The sequence below is a fragment of the Strongylocentrotus purpuratus genome, unplaced genomic scaffold, assembly GCF_000002235.5.
Source record: "Strongylocentrotus purpuratus isolate Spur 01 unplaced genomic scaffold, Spur_5.0 spur5_scaffold_5, whole genome shotgun sequence".
Lineage (NCBI taxonomy): Eukaryota > Metazoa > Echinodermata > Echinoidea > Camarodonta > Strongylocentrotidae > Strongylocentrotus > Strongylocentrotus purpuratus.
Genome location: NW_022145611.1, coordinates 530,753 through 556,309, shown reverse-complemented (window position 1 = coordinate 556,309; position 25,557 = coordinate 530,753). Strand labels below are relative to the sequence as shown.

Below are 25,557 nucleotides of genomic sequence, written 5' to 3'. Positions count from 1 at the left end.
AAAATCAGGTTGTGGTACAGTTCAAAGACTGAGGGGATGTAAATTGACTTGCTTGCTGAAGTTGAGCCAGAAATTAGCTTTGTTCTGGAATTGGTATACACGTACTTTGACAGATTTATTTGATAAATTATTGGTAATGTGCAGGAAATGAAACTGACTACACTTTGGACACATCATGTTTTGAGATAGTATTGAATAAGCCTTCATTTTTGCAAGGGGGTTATTATAGCGAATGCCGCAAATTTGTAAGAACATTTATTTGAAAAATAAACAAATCGTACAGAATTTTGTGATACAATCAATAAAAGTACATATGTGACTACTGAATTGTCTACTCAGAGCATGTGTGCAGAGCTAGCATCTAATGTGAGCAAGCACCAGGAGTATGAAGAAGCCTTACGAGATGCTGAGAGGGCACTGTTACAGGTATCACAGCATGTTGCTTCCCAGGGGGCCATAGGTGAGGAGAACAAAGAACCAGAACAACTGGCAAAACAGCAGGTTAGTGCTTTATCCTTTGGGACCAGTAAGAATAATTCATTTAAAAAAAGGTAAAAGTAGGAAAATTAGGAAGGAGTTACATCCTTAATATGGAACCAACTAGCTTATACTCTGTCAATTAAGGCTTTTGACAATTTTGTTCTTCAATAAAATGTAACAAATTTGTTGTAATTTCCAAAGATCAGTTATATTAGGAAGTGAAGTCATGTCAGATATATACTGTTAGCTGTGATTTATTACATTTCATTTTAAGAATAGTGTCAAGATATTAACACTTCAAGTCTAGTATTAAATCATTTACAACTCTCACATATTTTGTGTGTGTGAGTTATATTGCTGTGAATCTGTTTTCTTGTTCCTGCATGTACCTTCATTTTATAAGATGTTTGATACATATTTTATGCTAACTACGTGAATTTTATTTATAAGATGGTATTTCACTCTGACTGCTGGAAAATTATACAGAATATTTTAATATAGAGATAGCTTATCTCATGTAGTGATGACACTTCTATTGTATTATCAGGGAAATGAAGTGCTTGCCTGTAAAAATTATTAACAGATTCATGTTATAGTGTGCCTTTATGGAGCCAGAAGGGCATTAACTCATAAACTTAAGACTGAGTTAACGTCCTTCTGGCTCTGAACAGACAATTCCTTATTATATTAGAAATGTTTCCTAACATGCATGAAGAGGAAGTACAATGAAATTAAATTACTGCAGCTGGTCTAGCAACCTATGGAAAAATAAAAGTAGTCTTATTTATCACATCACTTCATTATTTGCAAGGTCTTGGGGTGTATTTGCTTTTGTGCCTAATTTGCTTAACTGTCTGCATTTAAATTACAACATATACTTGTATATTATTGATATTAAAACTTTAAAGAAAAATTAAATTATTTATTACAAATGGACAATTTGTTCCTATATTAACACCCTTTTTAATCCCTGTATGCATGTAGATCATGACAGTAACTAAAAGCTTTTTAAATCCACGCACATTGAAATTCTTAATCCCATGTTTGGGATTTGAGGGTAAGATATCTCAACATGACATCTGCTTTCGTTTTGTTTATTGATTTATATTTTGATGGCTAACCGGAGACAAAACTAACAGTCACTACTTATGGATTTTCTATAAGAGTCCTCAAGTGGTCTTCCCTGTTAAAAGCTATATGACTTCCATGTGTATTTTTCATATTTTGACAGTTGCATTCTAATGCAGTTATTTATTACCCAAAGCCTCCTGGTTACTCTCGTACAATTTCCGGTATTTAGGACTGATCATCCTCGACCGCCAGTTTTAGTCACATGTAATTTCCTAACATAGTGGGAAGGCCAAGCTATTTGCCCCATTGATTACTTACCACGTCCGAGATTTTAGTAAATCCGATGACTGTATTTGGTTAACATCCGTGTCGCTATCAACTTAAAACAGTAAACATATTATGAATTAAAATGTTACATTTGATGTCTGTAACTCTTCAATACTTGGTAATGTATGGGACACGAAGCAACCAAATACCTTGGACTTGTGAACTCAGAACAGAACAGGAAGGTGGTTTTATTAATCTCCTAAAAAAATGTTACTTTTGTATTGTTCATTATAATTCATGCCTGCTTTATTAACATTGGTGTATGGTGCCTTGTGCTCTCTACCACCTCTTTACTCACTAACTAAACCATCATCTCAGAGTCTCATGCGTGAACTAGCAACCTGCTCCTCCAAACTGGATAATGCCCGCACCAAGGGCCAAACCCTTCTTGTCGATCCTACCAGTACTAACACCAACCCCAAGCTGTCTGGGCAAGTGAAAGGGCAACTAACCCAGCTAGAAGAAGGGCTAGAAGACCTGGATCAGACAGCTAGAAAGATCCAGGCACGGTTACAGGTGGCTGTACAGCAGCAACAGAAATACCTTGACACTCTTCAGTCATGTCATGATTGGCTCTTACAGGCTTGGGGGAAAATGCCAGCAATGTCGCTAGGGTCAAAGGTCAAGACTAACAGCCTGGAAGATGCAGAACGTCAAGTTGAAGTTCTCAAGGTGATTAGCTGCCATGGTTGCCTTTCTTATACTTGTCAACAAAATATTGTGAAATTCAAGCATATCTTATGAAACCAGATCAGAAATATATGAAATGCTCAATAAATTGCAACTTGTGATGGTTTCAGAATGCAATTCAAAGCCAATTTTTGTTAAGTCTTAGAAGCCAAAGTTTTAAACTCTTGCTTCATCTAACTTCATCTAAATGAAAAAAGGGCATGTGAACTTGAAGGACAGAAGTACATGACCAAAAATAAGTTGTTCATTACTATGATAATTCTTGCTATCACCAATATACCCCTCCAAAACGTAGTATGTCCGTTGATCATCCAACGAGCCAACAAACCCTCGTTGTCCTATCAGTCAGTTATTTTAGGAGATTTTTTGCATCTGCCAATGAACTCAACCAAGGAAAGTTGACGTAATTATTTTTATGTTTCTACATACAAATATTTTATTATTAGTATGTTTAACTATATTATCATACATTTTTTGTAATGATCCACTCTTGAAATCACTTGAAAATCATAATAAATCACTCTGATTACTGTCAGAAAATTAAGTACACATACCCCATCAATGATGGCATGCACAGCGCAGCTGCACAAAAATATACCAGAAGCAACTTGGTCACCTAACTATCCCAGAGTGCAATTGAAATGGGACCTGAACTATTTTTTAATATATTGGTAATAGTGAGTATTGCAGTAGTATGGATATTTGAAAAGTGACAATCACAATTCTAAAACAATTTTTGGGGGTATTTAACAAAAGTGAATGTTAAAAAATGTCTACCGGTATTGTGTTGATATGAGATGGGGTATGCTTCATATGATCTTTTTTTAAAAACATTTTTTAATACACTGGTGTTGCTGTGAAAAGTCTTTGCATGTGTCATTTTTGGTTTGGTCTGAGAGTGAATAGTTTTTATCATCAGCATTAAGAATAAATGAATGAAATACTGGTATGTGTAGAATTTTAGACATTCATCACACACCAGAGAGAAAAGCGGTGTAGCAAGTATGCTGTATGGCAGAAGAACAAAAGAATGATGAAAGTTTGTTGCTCATTGACAAATGTTGCAAAAAATATAAGCTCTGTTATTAATGAAGAAGTAGACCATGCTTTGTTGTAATTCAACTTGTTATTCATGGGATGTGTTACATTTTTCTGTTCTTAAGCATCTTTAATCAATACATGTATATTTATACAAAGTAGATATTACTACTCAGAATACTGTGTCTTCAGAGGAGAGTGCAAAAAAGAGAAAGAAATTAAAACAAAACAATTCTTTTGTGACTCTCCCACCAAAGACAGGATCTCTTACAAAGTTGAAAGAGGACAGTGCACTGTTGTAATGTGTAGAAAAAGGACCAGAAAGTGGCCGGGGAATGGGGAGGGGGGGGGGGGGTGGTGGTTAGAAGCCATAGTGAAATAGAGGGGATCATAGGTCAATAAGCCTTTCATCAGAGTATTGTGTCAGGCACCTCATAATTCATTGATGTTTTTGTGTATATACAATATCTAGATATCTAATTTATTGATTTTACTGCTGTATGGATATGTAGGGTATCTTGGACACCTCACTAATGCATCGTCAGCTTGTCCAAGCAGCAGAAGAGAGAGTAGAAGAGAGACCAGGAGACTTGACTACTGCTACCTTAGCAACCAAAGTAAACGATGAGATAGAGCAAATCATAGAACAGGTAATGAGTGCCTCATTCAAAGTCTTACGGGATATTGTACATAAAAAATGTAAAAAAATTACTAACTGCTAGAACCATTTTGTTACTGTTCTGATTTTTTGCTTTGCTACTTATTTTTGAGCACTTTCCTGCCTAAAGTAAGAGTGTTGCTATCTTACTATCTTAGATAAATATAAAGTATAATTTCTAACCATTATGGTGGCAGAATATGAAAAGGTATTTTTCTTTGACTACACTTTATGTAAATACTTGCTTGTTCAATAATTTAACTGTCAAAGAAGGAACCAGGATACAAAAATTTTAAATGTTTTTATTAAAATTGAAGTTAATAAATTATTTTACCCTTTTTTATGTAAAAGAATGGTAGAATGATGGGCTCCCCTGTAAAGTAGGCACATTTTGGCCCCCAATTTGAACTACACAGCTTTTAAAGAAGACATTGGTCACTTGCTTAACAAGATGCTGGTAATGATGGTTTATTTTGTATATTTTCACCTTAGACTGAAAGTCAGCTTGGTCAGACAGAGGAGCTAGTTGGTAGATGGTCCCAAGTTGAGAAGACTAAGAAGGACCTGGCACAGTGGCTGGAACAGACTCAGAAATCACTGGCTCTAGAACAAGAGATACCAGCACAAGTCCAACCAACAGAAGCCAACAAACTTTTGAAAACTTCACATGTAAGTTATCCTGAATGTTAGATGCTGCGTTTAAGTATCGGCTTGCATGGTGATGTAGATATACAGTAGGCTTATTTGTTGCACAACGTGAGAGAGGGGGAGGATTGGGGAGGTAGTTGGGTAGTTGTAGTAGTATATAGTAGTATTATTAGTATCAGTAGTAGTAGTGGTGGTGGTGGTGGTGGTGGTGGTGGTGTTGTTATCATTGTCGTCGTAGTCGTCACTGTTGTTGTTGTTATTATTATTGTTTTTATTACTATTGTTGATGTTTTTGTTATTATTTTTACTATTATTAGGTGATACGTACGTAGACGTATCACCTTTTGATTTCGTCAAGATTTTTATTATTATTATTTATTTATTTATTATTATTCTTCCTCGAATTTGTTCGCAGGATATCTCAAGACTGAACGAAGCCATTGTTATGAATCTTTCAATGATGATAGATCTTAGTCTAACTTAGAACTGCGTGACTTTTCAAAGACTCAAAGTCATCGTGACGTCATCCAGGCGCCATTTTGTGAAAATCAACTAATGATCATATCTTTATAACGAATAATAATTTTTCATTCATATTTATCATGATTAAGATCAATATCCGTCCGGTCAAGTTGAGGTCAATAGACGTGCGTAAATGCGCGCGTGCGCGCTCGTCCGCGCGTTTACGCGCGCGCAAAAATTAAAAATGCTCTAAATCATCCCAAATTTTTTTTGCATACGTTTCAGGCCATATGGAGCATTTGATAAAAAAATTATGCACACGCGCATGCGCGCGCGTTTTCGCGCGTACTGGCATTTTGCAACATAGAATCGCCGATTTTTTTCTGTCATCATATTCGGTACATTTTTCCAAGCATTTTGATAATTTGTTCACCTTTTATTAACGCAATGAGCGTCCGTCAAAGTTGACAGCACGCGCGGATTTGCGTTATCTTTATCCACAATACATGGGCAAAAACATGCCTATATAAAATTCATTGTAACTCTTTAGAATAGATAGAAACTCCTAATATTTTGTCATATTTGGATAGATTATGAGTCGGAGATATGATTTCATGTCTCATTTGATCCTCAATTAACTCATGACGTCATCATAATGGCCTCCAAACTCAAAATTTTAATTTGCATATTATGACGTCAGCATATTTTTGGAAAATTGATTGTATCTCTGTAAATATGGATCAATTTTCTTTTTAATTTTGATATGTTCTAGCTGAGACAATTTTCTACAAATGTAATGTTCACAATTTTTATTTTTGACAAAAGTATCATGGTGTATTTTTGCGATTAAAGGAGGCATGTCAATTTTTCGCATTTTGCGTGTATTCTCTATGGGACATGACTTTTTCTCAAAACTGGATTCTACACTCCTGTCTTTCGCGAGCAAAATCTCCGTTGTTTTAGCTTCGTTTTCGCTGAGCTTCGGATATGTTGTAGCTGAGACAATGAGCTATCACAAGTGTGCCCTTTATTTTTCGATTAGATGCCGGGATCATGCTCATATTTCACTTGCAAAGTAGGATTTCTGAATTCCATTTCCTGTTTACGTGTAATCGCTATGGGAGATGTTTTGGTATATCGGTAACGCACTTGACTTCCAACCTCGAGATCCCTGGTTCGAGTCTGGGTGTCTCCAACACTTTTTTTTTCACTTTTTTTTCCTTTTGACCTTCACTGTAACATCTCCTTTGATTATTTAAACACGTAGATTCGCAAATAATGTCATAAATAACCCTTTTTACTTTATTATTACCCTATTTTCACTTAATCCATTACTTTTTGCGTGTAATCCCTATGGGAAATGACTTTTTCTCAAATCTGGAGTCTACATTCCTGTCTTTTTCGAGCAATATCGCCGTTATTTCGGCTTGGATTTTGTTGATTTTTGAGTATGTTGTAGCTGAGATTATATGCTATCTAAATCAACCCTCATTTTTTCAATAAGATGTCATGATCGCGCTCATGATCATGATCATGATCATCACGATCATCATTATCATAATGATGCTAATCATTTATCAATTACATTTTCATTTCTTTGAATAAGATAAAATCGTCAAAAGGTGTTCTTCATGATGTAAATTAGAGTCAAATGTGTAACTGGTTACTGCACAGGGTCAAAGGTCATATATTGTTTCAATCTATCTTCCCTAGATCCATGATGATCAAGGAGACACAATTTAATCTTGACATATGAATAGATCATAATGGGAGAAGCATATGAATGGGAGAAGCAAAATAATATATCGTGTAATGCATTATTCGTTATGTAAACCATTATCATACGTATCACCTAATTCGTCTAAGTGACGAATTAAAGTCTAGTTATTATTATTATTATTAGTTTGTTGCACTAACTGTAAATAATATATTCAATTTTAATCACCAGGCCTTTATTGATGACATCCAGTCTCATCAGACAGACATGAAAAACGTAACCAGACACAGTGCAGACCTATGTGATCAATCAGATCCTGACCTTGAGCCACTGGCCACCGATATAGACAACATCTTAGGGTCAGCCAATGACCTGAAGGCTGTACGCACCAAGCAATTGGCTGATTCCAAGAGACTAGATGAAGCAGTGTCAAAGGTCAAAGATCAGCTTGCTGAGGTCAACGAGGCTGTGGAGAAGGTGGAAAGTGATAGAGTCCACACCTGCAGAGAGAAGATTGAAACACTACAGGTGAGCTATGACCTAAAAACTCAACTTTGATTAAGTATCTTCGTGTAAGACCACATTTTCCTATGAGTTTCTATTGTTTAACTTCAATCATTCTTGGGAGGAAACAGATTGCCATCCAAATGCTTACAATCATTATTTTAAGGTACTCATGGGGAAATTTTGTAACATTCTTGTTCGATATAAGTTTAGGTTACCTGATATACCTGATACATTGTGCAGCTAGCCCATAAGTGTCTTCGATGTTAAAGTGTTGTTGAGCTTTCCAGCATTATGTACTAATGAAATAATATGGAACTCCCCTCTTTGGAAAAATCTGGACTCTCATTGCTTTATTTGGAATTAACAATTAATTGCCTTTTTTAAAAATAATAAGTTTTTTCTCATGTGATCTAATAAAATGTAATCTTGTCTTTTTTATAGTGTGTAATAGACTCTGTCATTGATCCAGTGAAACAGACATTTTATTTAAGGCTGAATTATGAGACTATTTACATTGATCTTTCAAGATGTTTTTTTAATATTTTTTTTTTAGCTGAATAATGATATTACTTTCATCGCCTTGTTATTTGAAGGCCAGATAAGGAGAATCGTCTTGTTGATCTTCTGAAAGAAACCCCCTGTTTTCATGTGGTTGTTGTTGCAGCTATAAGGCTTGATGTTGACACTTCTTTCAGTGTCATTTTGTTCTGAGGCAAGATACTGAGACTTTTAACCTTCATCGCCTTCTTGCTTTGATACTGAATATTCTCAGTAATATATTAAGAGGTGATCTTTTTCACATTGAGGTTGAATACACTGAAACTACTTAATTTTCTTTGAACTCCTTAGAAGCTGAATATTCTCATCTAATTAGCAGCGATGTTTTATGCCTCCAAAGTAGCCAGAGGCATTATGCTTTCGGGTTGTCAGTCCGTCCGTACTTATGTCCGTATGTCTCGTTGTCATGATTGCGTTATCTCAAGAGCCGATTGATAGATTCCCGCCAAACTTTAGTCTCTAATATCACAAATGTTAATAGAATAATTGTTTTTAACTTTGAAGGAAGGTTCTTGTCTTTTTGTAAATATTATGTTATATAATTCTTTATCTTTTATTTAGTGTAAAATACCAAAACTTTGTATTTAATCACAAAACATATTTACCCTAGATGTAGAATAGCTTGTAGCTTAAGTATGTATTCATAGTTATTCATACATGTATTTATTCATTACATTCTCATTCATTGCTGTGATACTTTTGTGTGTTAGTGGTACCAGACACGATTAGCATTAAATGCTATTTTCTGGTCCCATTTATCCTTTCAATGATAACCATTCACATTTCATTGTTATATTGATGATGTACTTTTGTTTGGATAATTAACTTCAAACTCAAACTGTATGTATCTTGCAGAGCCAATGAACTGATTAGATTTTTGGGTCATGAGGTCAAAGGTCACGGCTCATTATGTATGTAAAAATAGCTCGTGATCACATTATATCAAGAACCGATCAAACCCGCCAAACTTGAGTCATGTATGTATCTTGCAGAGCCAATGAACTGATTAGATTTTTGGGTCACGAGGTCAAAGGTCACAGCTCATTATGTATGCAAAAATAGCTCATCTCAAGAACCAATTAATGGATTACTGCCACACTTGGGTCATGCATGTATCTTGTAGAGCCAATGAACTGATTAGATTTTGGGGTCATGAGGTCAAAGGTCATGGGGAACATTATGTATGCAAAAAAAGCTCGTGAACACATTGTCAATAGAACCGACGAATAGATTACTATAAAACTCAGGACATGTATGTATCTTGCAGAGCCAATGAACTGATTCAATTTTAGGGACTTTATAATTCCATTTCAAAATACATATAGACTTTTTACAAAACAAGTAAAATGAAACATATGAATTATATACAAGATCAACATAATCTCTTAAAATGATCATTATAACATTTCTAAAACTTTCTTAACTTCTTCATTATCGAAGTATATTATATTTTCTTTGTATTTCAAATAACATCTCAATGATGAAATAAAATCATTTATCAACCTCTTTGGATTGGTTGGTACTTCCCCAAAGTTCCGCTTTACGTAATCTTTGTATACTACCAGTTGTGCATAATTTATCAAAAAATTAAGTAAAGTAAATATTCTGTTATTTATTTTATATCCAATCAATAACATATTCATGTCAATTTCAATTTCTATTTTAAAGATGAAATATATAATTCTTGAGATAATTTTCCAGAAAACTGTTGATTTCTTGCAACGAAATATAAAATGCTGAATAGTTTCTCTTTCTTGACAAATTTCACATTCGTTAGACTCCACAGTTTTCCATGTTAAGAGATTGTCTTTATAAGGCAGTATCCTATGAATTAGTTTGAAATTATATTGTTTGATATTATTGTCTCTTATCTTATTAAATTTGAACTGAAATACATCTTTCCAAACAAATGTTTCTGGTAGGTCTAAAATATTTTGCCAAAAATGGAATCCAACTTTCTTTTTTTTCTTTTCTAGCATTAAATCATAGTAACTCTTCGCTTTATTACATTCAGTGTTTATAACATCTAAAGTTGTCTCAAGGTACATTGTTTCATTTAGACTTGAAGCTTTGTTTAAATGTAAATTTTTTGACCAATATTTTGGGAATGCTTTTTTTTAACCATCACATCACATCACATCACATAATTTTGACTTTTTGAATAAAAACAAGAGATTCTTTACATCAAATTGTTTATTGAATAGAGAGTTATCTATCAATGTACCTTGATTTATAACATGTTTAATTTGGAAAATTCCTTCTTTTATCCACGACGGGAAATACAGAGGTTTATTATCAATTACAATATTACTATTTTTACATATCATTTTCATGTGTTAAATATGACAATTATACTGTAAACATAACAGCATCCCGCCAACTCTTTCAGTCCAAAATGAAAACAATGTCTTCCACATTGCATCATCTGCATTGAAAAACTTATATATCCAAGATAATCTTTAATAGTGAATTAGCTTTCAAAATAAAATCAACCATACCAAGCCCCCCCCCCTTCCTTTTCTGATTTGATACAAACATTCCTTTTTACTTTTTCACGTCTAGAATTCCATATAAATGTATATATGGTTCTATGTAAAGCCTTGCATATATGAATAGGCATTGAGACAGCTGTGCCTACATAAACGAGCCGAGGGATTATCAAACATTTTATATTTATTATTTTCCATAACAGGTCAGTCGTCCACGTCTTAAGATTATTAATTTTTTTCAACTTTCCTCTCCCAGTTCATATTGCTAACATATTTATCATTTTTACCAAATGAATGTACACACCTAAATGTTAATTGGTTCTTCTCTGAATCGGGTTCGTCATATATGTATATGAAAAAGCTTGTAATCACGATATTCTGAGAACCTGTTAATAGATTACAATCAGACTTGAATTTTTAAAATTGCTTCTGTTTTGGTTAGTAAAAATGTTTCTCTATGGCGGAGGCATCATTTTTGATTGCGTATAGTCTAAGTTCCATCTAGTTTGCATTGAGGTAGAGTAATGAGACTACTTTTAATTGCCTACTTGCCTTCAGGCTGAATATTCTCATTGATCTAATAAAAGGTGTTCTTTTCCACATAAGCGGAATAATGACACTTTCACCCAGAGCATAATATTGCACTTTTATTGGTCAAGAACTTAAGGTAATAAGACAATAAGAGGACATGAGACCTTTATCCAAGGTTTTACCCATGGATAGATTCACACAAAAGCTTAACTTGATGTGCAATCAATAGGGCAATGTAGTGAGATAATGGGAGCTTAGGCCTTTAGAGCTTTTCAAAGGCCATTCAAAACAAAAGGTCACACAACACAAGTTCTTTTTTGTTCTTTCCTGTACACATATATTTAGTTGCAATATATTTGTTTTAATTTGATAGTCTTTTCTGCTATTTCCATCAGCTTTTTTCTAGTTTTCTCTCCATCTGATTGTCTGAAAGTGTATGAATTTATATTTCTTCTCAAGATTGGCACTGTAAATTCAAATTCAGATTCAAATTAAACATCTTGCACATATCCTCCTTGTACTCCTTTATTTATTTTTCTTTTTTGTATCTTTTGGCCCTTTATTTAGCACAGGGAGCAGTAAAATATTAGAATGAATACTGTCAGTGTAATATTTTCTTTTACATTTATTATGTCATATTTTGTATTGTACATGCAATACATGACTTGATCTCATCTTTACACATTTACTACACCTGGGTCAAGAATGGAAAATGTAGATTAACTTCTTTCCAGAGAACACTAGTGCTACAGCTGATACTCAAACCATTAATAAGCATCAGATCCACACTCTTAGGATGTATAAACTAGACCCTAATACATGTGCCCCTATATTACTGTCTGTACAATAGACTGGTTTACCAACATGTTCACATTTTATGCATACTTTTTAGACAAAGTTTGTTCTTGACAACCCAAAAGCATGTCCAAAGCTTGCCTGACATAGCTACAAGTATTGTAGTTCATTCATTAATAACAAGCTAATGGGATAACTCATGACTAGGTCCCCAGGAAAAAAACATCCATAAATTTGAATATTTTAGTAAAGACAAAGAGGGAGGGAGGGAGTAGAAGGGATGGAGGGAGGGAGAGAGAGAGAGAGGGGGAGGGGGAGAGAGAGAGAGAGAGAGAGAGAGAGAGAGCTATTTTAGCCAAATGAAAACAGAAATATCCAGAAAGATCTCTTAACATATGAAAAGTGAGCAATTATTTTTCCAATATTAGAAAAAGGAGTATGAGACACCAATGAATTATTATTGTAGAAGGCTATTTATATGCCACATAAATTGCCTCCCAGGTCCATACTGTATTTATCATGGGATTGATTATACCAAAGGATTCAAGATTATTTTGCCATGCCAATGTGTTGCACGAAGCAATCCTCCCGTCAAATAGTGCATACTTTTTTGTGCAGAGAGTAAAAAAGGCAACCAAAGTGTTAATAGAATGGAATGTGCCCTGCCAGGACACTTGAAAATCGTTTTCATTGTCAGAAAAGACATGGAGAATCAATAACATAAATTTAGACAAAGTACTAATCAATATGCCGCCTTCTGAGGGCACTTTCATTCAATACCTCAGCCCTGTCCCTGCTTTGTTGACTTTCTCTGTCCCTTCATGGCAGATATCCAGGCTCAGGAATCTCCTATTTGCATCCTCTCTCTTGCTTCTAACTGGATGAACAAACAATAGCAGCCTCTACAAAGAATCTCTAGATTCCCTGTTGTCCTAGAGAGAGAGATGAATAGAGGAGAAAGCGCGCTGTTATGGTTAAATCATCTTGTTGACACTGCCGGTAGTATTAGATGCTACGGTATCACTGCTGCAGTGGTCGTAGGGACAGACTCCACAGTGCAATGGGGTCAGAGCAGTCCCATGGAGAGGGGACATCCCCCTCCATGGAAGATCTTGGGAATAATAATGTGGATTATACAGTCAAGCCTCTTGTAGATCAGTGTGGTAGACCATCATCCAGGAGAAGTCTTGGCCAACTCAGGAGTAGTAGTTTATCAAAGAGTGATGTTAAATTCAGGGTTAGTAGTACATAAAATGTACCTACTTAAATGCATTTGTATATGGTAGTGAAAGCCTGTCAAGTAATTAACTAACTATAATTTATTTCATTCCGTTCTTTTATGTTACCTGTTACACAATTTCCCTTTGTGTTGCCACAATTTGGAAATTTATCTATGATGGCTTTCGCCAAAATACATGTACATCAATTTCTGTAATGGCTTTTTTGGTATTATTTGTGCTTACAGCAGCTGTCTTGAAAAGATGGCATGTGAAGTCTGAAGGAATTATATTATTTTTAAAATTATTTTTGGCTTCAATATGAAACACACAGAGGTTATTGATGAATATTATCAGAAGTTTTTAAGCTTTATTTAAGAATGGGTTGATAAACTACATTTAAGTCCTGAGTACAGTGATATAGATTACTTGTATTCAAAACCTACACTGTATTTACTATGAATCATCTGTAGATGATGAAAAGATCATATGTATATATGTGTATGAGACTATATAATCGCTTGAAATTTGGCTTTATTGTTTGTCTAATATTATGTCATGCTTGCAGAGGATATCAAAAATATTACATGAAACAACAATTTGGAAGAATGCTTATCAAATGTACTACTAATTTCCCACGATTAGATAGATCTTTTCTCTCAACACCCCTTCCTGAAGTAACTGTTCACAGTTACAAATAACAAGTAGCCATTGAATGAAAGGATTATCACAGTAATTACACCGGATTGGTATACCTCAGTTTAGTCCTATTGATATCGTTTGAAGAGTTAACCAAGGAAAGATGCAGTACTGTAGATGACGTGATCTCACATTGATTTTTTGTTGATTTGTTTATTCAAGTGTAAAGAAAAGGCTATGAAGAAAAGTATGACATTATATCATAGCTTTGTAAATTTGTATTTGGGAACAAATTATAACGAACCTTATTTTTAACATGAACGTATATGTAAAAAAGAAAGGTGTTCTGTTTAATCTTTAAATGTAATGAGAGTTACATGCTAATGTTAGATTCAGAGTTACGTGTCATGTATATATCCCAGTGTGTAACAGTTAGAATGGTGATGTGAAATGGGTTCTTGATACATCTTATACCATTTATTTTATTTATTTATTTATTTGTGATATTTATACAGGGTGGCACATATCACCAATTTGGTGGTCTTCCATGAGGCCCTGTTTGGTAATAATAAAAACAAATAACAGCATAAAAAACAAAATAGATAAATACACAAGCATATAAAAAGGTAAAATACAAATTAATTGGTAACCCCTTGAAATAAATGATCATTCACGAATCATCCTTGATCATTTACAAGAAATAGGTAAATGGAATTTTCAAATTAAATACAATTTTTAAAAACGTTCATTTAATAATCTGATAAAGCTTAACGCACGGGATACCAAAATTGTTATATACATATTTACATTCAATTGCTCTTTAACTAATACACTTAGGTTGTTTACAAGATAGCTGAAAATGGATACATTACATGTATGAATACATGATATAACGATAACCATGTCAACCAAATTTCATAATTTGCAAATAGGAAAAAAAAAATGGTTACCTTTGCACGAAACCACCAAAAGTTCACTTACACGTCATCTACAGATAACTGGGCTTTTAGAGCGTGTTAAAAACTGTTCAAAGTAGGTGAAATTTTGACAGGACTTTTAAGTTGGTTCCATACTCTAATTCCAGAAATTAGAGGACTATTTTTATAAGTGTCCGTCCTAAATTTGGGTACACACAATGCATCCCTTACAGCATGTCTTGTGTTGTGATCATGTAGTGAACTAACATGATGTAAATCATATGCCCATATTGGATAAAGAATTTTTAAATTAAATTTGATACAATTGAATTTGATACACAGTTGAATTAAAATGTTAAATCACTTGATACTAATTTCTATCAGGGCATAGAAGGACGTTACTATTTTATATCTTATCTTTTAATCATACTCTCTCTCATCTCTCCATCCCTTCTCTCTTTCTTATCTCTTAATTTCATCTCTCTCTCTCTCTCTTCTCTCTCTCTTCTCTCGCACCAACAGAGGTTGTCCATGGAAGAGAGGAGAAGACATGTTGATGAGGTTGATGAAGCCAGCAGAGAGGTTGGAAGGATGGTTAGCTCTCTGGATGAAGAGTCCCTCAGAAAACATCTCAAGTAAGTATTATTCATCTCTTTCTCTCTCTCTCTCTCTTCACTTATGTGGTATCAGAATGGGATCAGAAGTAGTGAACCAATTCTAGTCATATTTGCACTATGAGAGCACTCCAAGAGCAATCCTCTGCATTGTACATTCATCCTACAATATTCTTCCACATTGGTATAAGTAGATTGAAAAAGCTCACACATTGCTCTTACCAGATTTGTTCATCTTTGCCGGAACTCAACCTTTTCTTTGACATTTGTTTTGTTTCGTTTCCCCCCATGCATTGTTAATGTACGTAAATTTATTGTATGAACATTTTACTTATGACGAGGATGACAGTTCAAGCTGTATGTCATGTTAAACATTCATATATGTGTGATATAAAAGTGATGATGGAAAATAAATGAATATCAATCAATCTATCAATAGTGAGATCCGTGAGGAATGGCAAGGCAGTGAGATGCATATCCAGCGCACACAAACCATGCTAGAAGGTTTGGAATCGGACTTTAATTCCTTGCTGGAGAAAGCTCATCAGTTCCACCTCTGGTTAGACCAATGTCAGGCCAAAGTCATCAAACCAACCACTATCAGCCCTTACACAGAGGAGGTTGCAAAGGTTCTACAAGAAATACAGGTACATAATCATCTTAGTCATTGAATAAAGGAATACTGGGAATGTCATCAGTGAAATTTTCTGTCTAGCGAGACTCTTTCATGCGTTCTCTAAGATGAAAAACCCATTTGAGGAAACTGCAGGAAAGACTATTAAGGTCATAGGTTTCCATCATAAATAGGTATTTAATACAGGTCAGGAATTCCTTTTATGAGCTTAACAAAGCAGAGGAAACATGAGAATTTATTTTTGTTGTCTGAATATCATTAATTCAAACATAGAGTCAGAACCTCTGGTTTCCATTTATTTTGTTTTACTTCTTTCATCATTCCAAACATAGAGAGTACTAAAATATTCCACTGAATGTAGTTCTCGACTAACATTCACATGCTTTATATGCAGGGGTTGAACATGGAGTTAGCAGGCCGTCGAGCCACGTTCAAGGCTGTGAGTGAGGAGGAGTCACTATGTGATGAATTAAGTCCCATGGAGAGACAGAGAGTACGACATGATCTGCAGCAGATTGACAAGCAACTCAGCAAATTTGAACATACTGTCACTACTACTCATGATGAATTACAGACATGTGTAAATGAGAGGAAGGTATGACAAGAAGCAAAATTGACCTTTTCTGTGCCACCATGTTTTTAAGCAACTGTCATAATTTGATTTTCAAGACTTGAGTATTAACTTAAACCTAGTTTCATCATTAAAATTGCCATGAAGTATAATATATAAAAAAAGATCTTCACATTGAATGTCTGTTTGAACTGCAGGAAGAAAAATGTAGCCATTCTTGGTCAAAAACAGTGTTTGATAATAAATGATTGCATAATATTTGGCATTAATTGGCTTTAATGCTCCCCAAGAAGTGGAGAATGTGCGTACATTTTGTGTGGGCAAGCCTGAATCCAATGAATGGGTAATGATATACAATCAAACCTGTGTTAACGACACCTGTCTGTAACGACCACCTGTCTGTAACGACCACCTGTCCATAACGACCACTTAAATTCCCCTGTGAGATTTCATGTAGTTAACTTCGCAATCGATGATTCACTTGTTCGTCATGCACGTACAGGCACCGCTGGCCTAGCTAGCCTACAATAGGCAAGGTGAGTGAGCGCGGCCTGTCTGTCAATCAAATTTTTAAGCTCGTTCATATAATTTCTTTAATTTTTTTTTGATATGCATTAAAAATAAAATATCAGACAATTTCTAAGAGAGAAATCATTTCGTAGTTTTATTTTGAGTAAAAACCGTACCACTCTTTGTTTATTTAATTTACAAACACCTAAAAATAAACTTGCGTTTGTTAGATTTATCGATCGGCTCTCCGCTTTGTTTACATCCAACTGTGCCTTAATAAAGCCACAGAGAATTGTTTGCCCACTGGCAGAGGCCTTGCGAGTGCTGTTATTTGATTATTCAAAATCAAAATGGCCGCCAATGCATACCTGTCTACAAGGGCCACTATTTGTGTCTTTCCTTGGGTGGTCGCTATGGACAAGTTTGACTGTATCTTGAAAGATTTTACAGGTACTGATGATGTATTAAGCAATGTGTATACCCAGAATATTATTGTTAGTCGTGGTAGTAGTAGAAGTAGTGGTATTAGTAGTAGTAGTAGTAGTAGTAGTAGTTTGTAGTAGTAGTAGTAGTAGTAGTAACTCTTGGACTCTCTACAGTGAGCATATTATTTTTTACTCATACAGTGTAATTGCAGACAGGTTTCTTGTAGGTTCTACTCTTTCTCTCCATTTACTTCCATGGCACAGACAACAATTTTTTAGATGCATTAAGAAGTGCGAATTGTAAATAAGCATTCCCCTCAGCTCACAATCAGAGTTTTGACTCTGAAAGAAACTTCTTATGCAATGAAATATGCAACTTGTCCTATTTAATATTTATGACCAAACTCAATGTGCTTCCTCTTGCAGCACAGACAATTTAACAGGGGTTGATATAAACCTTGTAAACATATTGTAATATATATTGTCAATCTATATTTATTCTTCTGCAGGAATTCTGGAAGTACTATTCTGAGTGCTTGAAAGGACTAGAAATCAAAGAAGAAGATCTCAGTGATTCAGTAGTTCCCAAGCTGGATATACCAGACCAAGTACAGCAAGTCTTTGAATCAAAGGTAAGAACAATTTCTCAATCTTACTTTTTTTTTCAAGTTCAATTTATTTCTCCACAAATGCAGAACATAGGGAGATACATAGAATAAAATACATACATACAATACAAAATACAAATGTTGGATCTATATTATCGTATCCCACACTTTTACCCACTTTCAATTCTTTAGCACAATCAATTATTTCTGATTCAGTTACATGTTTAAGAAATAGAGAATTAATATAATTGCCTGTGAGAAAATGTTTAAAATCTGTTCTCAGCAAAGGTATCGACTGATTCCCACTAGAACTGCCGATTGTACTGAATATTCATTAAATTCCTTTGACATTTCAAGTTTATTGGTTATCTTTATATTATCTTTAATAATATAATCAGGACTATTGTTTTGCTTTTTTGCTTTAAGATTTCATTCAAATATTTCCAAGTCTCTTTTATATCATTTTTTAAAGTATGGAATTTCTTATACAAATGTTTTTGCTTTGCATGCCTAATGTCGTTGTTCAAAGAATTTCTAAATTTTAGAAGTTTATTTTCTATTCAGCCCCTTTTCTTGTAAACGTTATTGAAGCACATGTAATGGGTACTATTTTGTGAGTGTCCTGTATAAGTATCATTTCTTATTATTCCTACATGTACTGTTAGGAAATTATTAACATGCTTCCTGTCTATTGGCTCATTATAAAACAGCCCTTAGGCTTTTCAAAATTTTCAATTTAATCACTGACTTGATTTAGAGAATGTATTTATCTTACAGGCACTACAAGACCAGGTGAAGAGCTATAACTCCAAGGTCCGATGGTTGTCAGTCAGTAGTCAACCCATCTGCCAAAGAGCTGGGGAGAAAGATAGCCAAGATGTCCAGAAGAAAGTCATAGGTGAGATGCATTCTGCTGTTATATATGATTACCGTATTTTCCGGCTATAAGGCCGCAGTGTTTTTGGAAGAAAAAATATCAAAAAGTCGGGGTGCGGCCTTTACGCTACAACAACAAAATTCAGCGGTAAAAACAGCACATCCATTTGAACATATGGGATTATGAACGGTAGGATGACTAGACGATGGTACAGGACAATTCTAGAATAACTCACACAACTTACCGACAATTTTATGATGCATAGTTGACATGAAGACGAAAAAAAAAAGCATAACTTATTTTTCCAATAAAAATCTGCCGATAGATCTAGATCTAAGTCCGTACCATTGCATCGCCAAAAAAGTAAAAGAAGGGTCAGACCGTTACTTACAGAGCTAGCAGATGTTCCACAACGCAACCTCGCAGGTTGAAAACGCAATTCCGGATTACACCGCACATCGTGGTAGGGGTATTGTAGGATACCAAATCTGCATGCGATACAGTACTAGCTTAAAAATCGATGAAGATCTGCTACTAAATTACAATCACTTTTTAGGTAAACTTCTTGTAAATTTATAAGAATATTGATGAATTTGGTATCAGTTTGTAAAAAAAATAGAGTGTTCTACTAGAAAATTACAATTATTTTTTATTTATTTATTTTTTCTCTTTTTTTTTTTCCCTCTATAAAATGTCAAAGTCGGGGGTACGGCTTATGCGGCATTGCTGCCTTATCGCCGGCAACTACGGTACAATGTTTTGAAGTACTGCACATGCTGAATCAACTACATGTATACAGTAGAATACAATACAGTAGGATACAATAAAGTCATTTCTATAGCACTCTTACAAACTAACTGTTGTTTCACAGCGCTATTATCAAATAAGTTGTTGATCATGGTCAAAGAGGAGAGTTTCGAGACATTTTCGGAATTAGAAGTTTGACACACCCTGGTTAAAGCAGACTAACTGTACAAAAGAATCAGGAATTTGTTCTAATTACATTATAACATTCTGTATAATTCATATCTATCAATATGTACTGTTGAAATCGAAATTACTTTTCGTGTTATCTGCTCTGTGAGGACCAGTGATCTGATCAGGGCCTGGGGTTTTCATAATGTGTTTTTGTCCTTGTATTGTCTGCTCTCAGTATCATAATATCATTACACTCTATCATTTAATTGTTGAATAATTAATAAAGTGATATATATCATAGCTGCATGTTACACCTTTGTTTTATTTCCTCAGATTTAGAGAAGACTTTCCAGAGAGCTGAGAAGGCAGCTGTGTCTAGATTTGAGTTGATGTCAGACAGTCTGACTAGGGTCAAGGAATTAGAACATCAGATGAAACAGATGAAGACTTGGCTAGATGAACAGCAGTCAGTTATTTCTCAGCCAATCACTCTCCAATGTTCACTCAATGATATTCACAATCAGATCTCTCAACATAAGGTATGGTATCACATTCTTTTCCATTCTGTATGTGAATTGATTGAAGAATCTTCTGTGTAATTGTTTATTCTGTTACTATAGTCTAAAATAAAATTTACTGATAGTTGATTTTGGAAACATTAACTTGTCCCACGTTATCAATGATAATGATATTACTAAATGTTATTTCTTTTGTTGGATACTTGTAAGGAAAACTTGTAGTTTTCATAGAGCTGTGAAAAAGATGATCAGTCATTGTCTGTGCCAATGGTGAAAATATCAGTTTCTCATGACAAGTTTATCATACCAATTGATTTAGATGGTTAATGTTGAATTTGTATATTTCTAATGTACTTATACTTTTTCTAGTCAAGTATGTAATCTGGATCATATTCAATAAGCTCATATATTTCATTTCATTATTGTAGAATGTGAATGACAGCTCTGTTTCTCACAAGCCTCTACTAATGAATCTCATGAGAGATGGAGAGAGTCTTGCACAGAGATTGGGAGAGGATGAAAAGCAACAGATCACTTACAAACTTGACAATATCCAAGCCTTATTCAATAGGTAAGACTGTATTATGCTGTAATTACAAATGAGAGGATACACTGAATATGAACTTAGTTCTCTGTAATACTGTAATAATTTTGTGAACTAAATTTTGTTGATCTTGTTGAAAATGTTTGTAAAAGATTTGTACATGCCATTCAATTGCCAGCATATTTCATTAATCCCTAGACATTTATCTAAAACCTTTGTGTAAGTAAATAGTGCAGTAATGCAGTATCAATTCTTGCATATTTTATGTACATTTATTTGTAAAACTAAATTTTTTTTTGTCATGAATAATTCGCAAATTGTCGTTAAGGGCCATTTTCATGAAACTTTCGCAAACTGCAAAGATTAAGGAGAATGAAACCCAAGAAACTTTACCTGAAAATCTGTTTAAAAACTAAACTGCGAGCCAGTTAAAACTATCTTGAAATTACTCCTATTTGATTACATTGGAAGGAAAACAATCTCTTTAAAGTTTGCAGTTTCCTTGCTAGCCATTTTCCTATGGGAGCTGTCATTTTTATCAAAACAGTGGTGTTAGAGTAGTACAGGTCTTTTGACCTGCATAAAGTGGATAGGGTGTTGCATAATGTCTAGGTATTATACACCCAAACAACAGCCATCTTGTTACATTGGCATCTGAATCAGGGGATTCCTTTGAGCAGATAAACGAATGTCATTGTCACTCTTTTGAACAATTAGTGGAGGTTTGTATGACCAATCAACAATTTATGCATGCTAAATATTGTTTAACAAAAGAATCTGCCCAGTTGTTTAAAACATTAGAACCTAATAGCTTGTCCCATAAGTTATGAGAGAACATCTATTCTTATGAATACATAACAAAAAAGCTTCATGATTTGGAAACCATTGTGAGATCCTTCATTTTAACTAGAATACAGGTCAGTGGGTATCTCACTAGTTGTATGACTCTGACATCACTATTTTAATCTAAATGGCGACTCCCATGGGAAAATTGCTACCAAGGAAATTCCAACCTTTGAGGTCAAATGGGATTAATTAGGTGATCTGCAGCAGATCCTGCAGATCACCTCTTGATTTTTTTCTGTTAAAGTCAGGTAAGAATTAAACTATACTAGAACCATACTTTTTATATTTATTATTTGTCTAACAGGACTGTGGATACTACTGGTGAGAAGTATGCTAGACTAACTAAAGCTTACAATGACAGAGTGGCATTCGAGGCTGATCTTAGTCAATGTGACGCACAGTTCCAGGACTTGAAATCATCTGTAGACCAGCTTGATCAGCCCATAGGGCTTTCATCAGTTGATGCCTCTCATCGAATCTCTACATGCAAGGTATCACACCTTAAATAGTGTTTGTAAATGCTCTACATTTATTAGTGGGGTTTATCTATTTTAATCGGGACCTGGGAAGATAATAACTGTCATTTATATGTGGAGATGGTACTTATTAATTTGATTGCTGCGGTATTGTTGTCTGAAGTACTCAAAGACATATTTTGCACTTTGCTTTAGTTATTCACATTCGTTATGCTTACTATTACAGTACGGCAATGCCGATGTTTATACCTACCCCACCACTGCCTCAATAAAACATATCAAAACACATGGACCCAAAATAGTTTAATTGTAGTTTGGTTGTAATGTACAGAAAAGTCCCCCACTCCTCCTACTATCATCTTGAACTATATCCAAGCTACAATTTTAAAATCATTGAAAGGGAATCTTAGATATTTTTGTTTCTGTTATTATTTGATCACATAAAGGACCTTCAAGCCAAACTTGACTGCCTGCAGGCCCCTTTCAATAAACTTAATGATGGATATGATCACATGACTAAAGAAGGTCAGGTGACACATGTTCAAGACATTGCCAGACTCGACCAACTCAACGAAGAACTTAAGAAGGCATTAGAGACCCAAACCAAAAGTTCATTAGATGCACAGGATGCAAGGAAAGGGTATGAAGATGGCATGACCAAGATACAGGAATGTCTAGAGCATTATCACAATGAAGAACCTGCAAGAGAACAACTTGGTCTGGATATGGAAACTAAGCTTCGCAAATGCAAGGTATCTCATATTGATGAAATATGTGAAATATATACTAAAATATTACTATAAGATCTCAGACAATTGTAAGACAAAAGATGTGTTAAATTTTATCTTAATATATGTCCAAGCTGTACAATCATGTCCCTAAAACACCTTCATATTAAATATGCATATTTATGCAACTCACTCCTAGATCCTAATCAAATGATTGGTCATGCGCGGTCAGGTGTGATTCATTTACTAAGACTATTGCACGAAAAAGCATTTGTATAATATGGAAATATTCTAATTTATCAGCCTGTCCACTCACCCTTTGATTTTGATATTAAATCATACCAATAAATGAATCAATTGGGTGGGTTTCATTGCCATCGGTATAAATTGGAAGGAAAAGCCATGAAAGTAATCATGGCATTAGCTGTAGCAATTGCTTAATCATTTCCTTTGATGTAATTTGTCTTTTCTCTCCAGGTTGCTCTTGAAGAAATCACCTGCCTTGAAGAAGTCATGTCTTCACTCCCGGAACAGTACCAAGCAGTATGTAAGACAGCCAATCAACTTGACCAACGAACAGTGAAATCCACTGTCCACAAGATGACCTCTGACCTGATGGCAGCCAAGGCCAATCTGGAGCAGAAACAAAGGTCACTGGAAGGCAAACTCAGTGACAAGGAGGCTTTGATGGAGGATCTGGACAGGTGTTTAAAGGAGCTGAAAGGATGGAGCCAGGATGTGAATGAGCCAGTTATCTTTGTGCTGGAGGTGGAGCCAGTTAAAGAGGCACTCTGTATACATCAGGTAAGAAACCTTTCTTTTACTCTTAAGGAGCCTATTAGATGCAGAAATAATGAAAATACAATTAAAATAAAGAATATGGACAATTTATTTTATGTTTGGGGAATCCATCATGTACTCATCCCATTCCAAAGTTGTATTCTTCCAAAGAAGCACAATATGAATGATATCAACAGGTGAAGGTAATCATGTGCAGATTACCAGAGCTGAGATGATGATAATATCCGTACCTTAATACAAACTGTTATGTTCCTGGTAATATAGACCAACCAACCCAAGATGGACCATACTCTAGAGCAGGCCCAAGCCCTCATCATATCTGCCAATGCCAAGTTTGCAGACTTGGGTGAACCCATCACTCCAAAGCTCCAGGATCAGCTTCAGACCTTGGACACCCTTCACCTAGACCTTCTCCAGGCCTCCAGGAACAGAGTAACCAACCTGATAGAGGCTGTCAACCTGAGGGAAGAGTTACAGAGTCAGAGGGCAGAGGTCAAGAAATGGCTTGAGGAGGGAGAGGGAATGCTAAAAGAGGCTCAAGGTGGAATCAATTATCCTCATGGAGAGCAGGATTTGCATCAGCACAGGGTATGTTCAATACATCAAATGATGTAGTACAGAGTAGAAGAAAGAATGCATTGTAATTTAGTACAAGAAGCAATGTTTATATTCTGACATTAGTATGGAATATTTAAAGTTCATTCTCAACTCATTCCTTGGTGTCATGAATCTCACACTACCAACCTCACCCGTAGACTTTATGTAGAATAACCCAAAATTGTAAACATTATTTTCCTGAACAGCAATTCTTCTCTCAGGAACTAGTGTACCAGAACAAGATGGATGACCTGGTAGATCTTGCTGATCGCCTGTCTTCTTCACTGACACCCTCTGTACGAGAAGAGATGAAAGCTGATTTGAGCAATCTCAACTCGAGGCTTTCATCTGTGGATTTTGGAGCAAGGGAGTATGAGGAAAAACTGCACAAATTTCTTGGAAAATGGCAGGACCTTTTAAGTGGAGTGAATGATGTGGAGAAGGCCTTAAATGTTGTCAAGGAGAGAGCAGTGTATGGAACACCAACCAGTTTACCTCAAGCACAGGATAATAAACAACTCAATAAGGTAAGTATGTTTGTTCAGAATAATACATTTGGCACAAAATATTCTCATCGTTTTTCATTACTTTTACCAAGTGCCTATTTCTAGGTTTACAGTATGTTCCCGGCGGCCATGGCAGCCCTGTTTGCCCAAAACGTAGTGCGCCGTAGGGTTTTGACCATTATTTTTAATGTATTCAAGTTTTGTTAGGTCTTGCCAAGTTTTTTTTATTATGTACTGTCACGTTTTGTTGCGTTCACTAGGTTTCTCATCCGCACCGGGACTGCTGTGGCATTTTTAAAAAAAAATCTGGCCCGGCATCCATGACAATCACGGCTAAATTTGTCACGTTTGTCCATTCCGCCCCCCGCGTTGTCTCGTTTTGTCCATGGTGGCCTAAAACGTGATTGGAGCCCCACTTTATGGATATTTCAGCCATCTCTAAACCGATTTTGATGAAACAAAGATGATTTTGTCTTTTTAATTGTATGTTCCTTCAAATTTGACACTCAGTTTTTCATTATCTCACAACAAAATATTTTGTGTAGCGCCCTCTATACCATAATTTGACTATGTCCCATTTGCAAGCCCAAAAAATGAAAAGGTTAAATTCCAATGGCATTTGGAAGACAATACTAATTTA

At 35.1% G+C, this 25,557-nt stretch overlaps 1 protein-coding gene across 5 annotated transcripts in view; it reads left to right on the top strand.

The window, feature by feature from the left end:
- Window positions 1-25,557, top strand: part of LOC105437706 (nesprin-1) — a 120,259-nt gene that overhangs the window by 78,415 nt on the left and 16,287 nt on the right. For 3 of the 5 annotated variants that reach the window (XM_030999734.1, XM_030999731.1, XM_030999732.1), the window contains 17 exons: window positions 340-501; window positions 2,197-2,550; window positions 4,119-4,256; window positions 4,757-4,933; window positions 7,323-7,619; window positions 15,267-15,379; window positions 15,798-16,005; window positions 16,387-16,587; window positions 18,008-18,130; window positions 18,884-19,004; window positions 20,235-20,440; window positions 20,848-20,990; window positions 22,114-22,300; window positions 22,732-23,037; window positions 23,491-23,817; window positions 24,079-24,402; window positions 24,618-24,938. In XM_030999734.1, coding sequence (XP_030855594.1) covers window positions 340-501; window positions 2,197-2,550; window positions 4,119-4,256; window positions 4,757-4,933; window positions 7,323-7,619; window positions 15,267-15,379; window positions 15,798-16,005; window positions 16,387-16,587; window positions 18,008-18,130; window positions 18,884-19,004; window positions 20,235-20,440; window positions 20,848-20,990; window positions 22,114-22,300; window positions 22,732-23,037; window positions 23,491-23,817; window positions 24,079-24,402; window positions 24,618-24,938 — 3,708 coding nt within the window. The remainder of the gene's footprint in view (window positions 1-339; window positions 502-2,196; window positions 2,551-4,118; window positions 4,257-4,756; window positions 4,934-7,322; window positions 7,620-15,266; window positions 15,380-15,797; window positions 16,006-16,386; window positions 16,588-18,007; window positions 18,131-18,883; window positions 19,005-20,234; window positions 20,441-20,847; window positions 20,991-22,113; window positions 22,301-22,731; window positions 23,038-23,490; window positions 23,818-24,078; window positions 24,403-24,617; window positions 24,939-25,557) is intronic. The other 2 variants (XM_030999735.1, XM_030999736.1) reach the window with 2 other exon arrangements.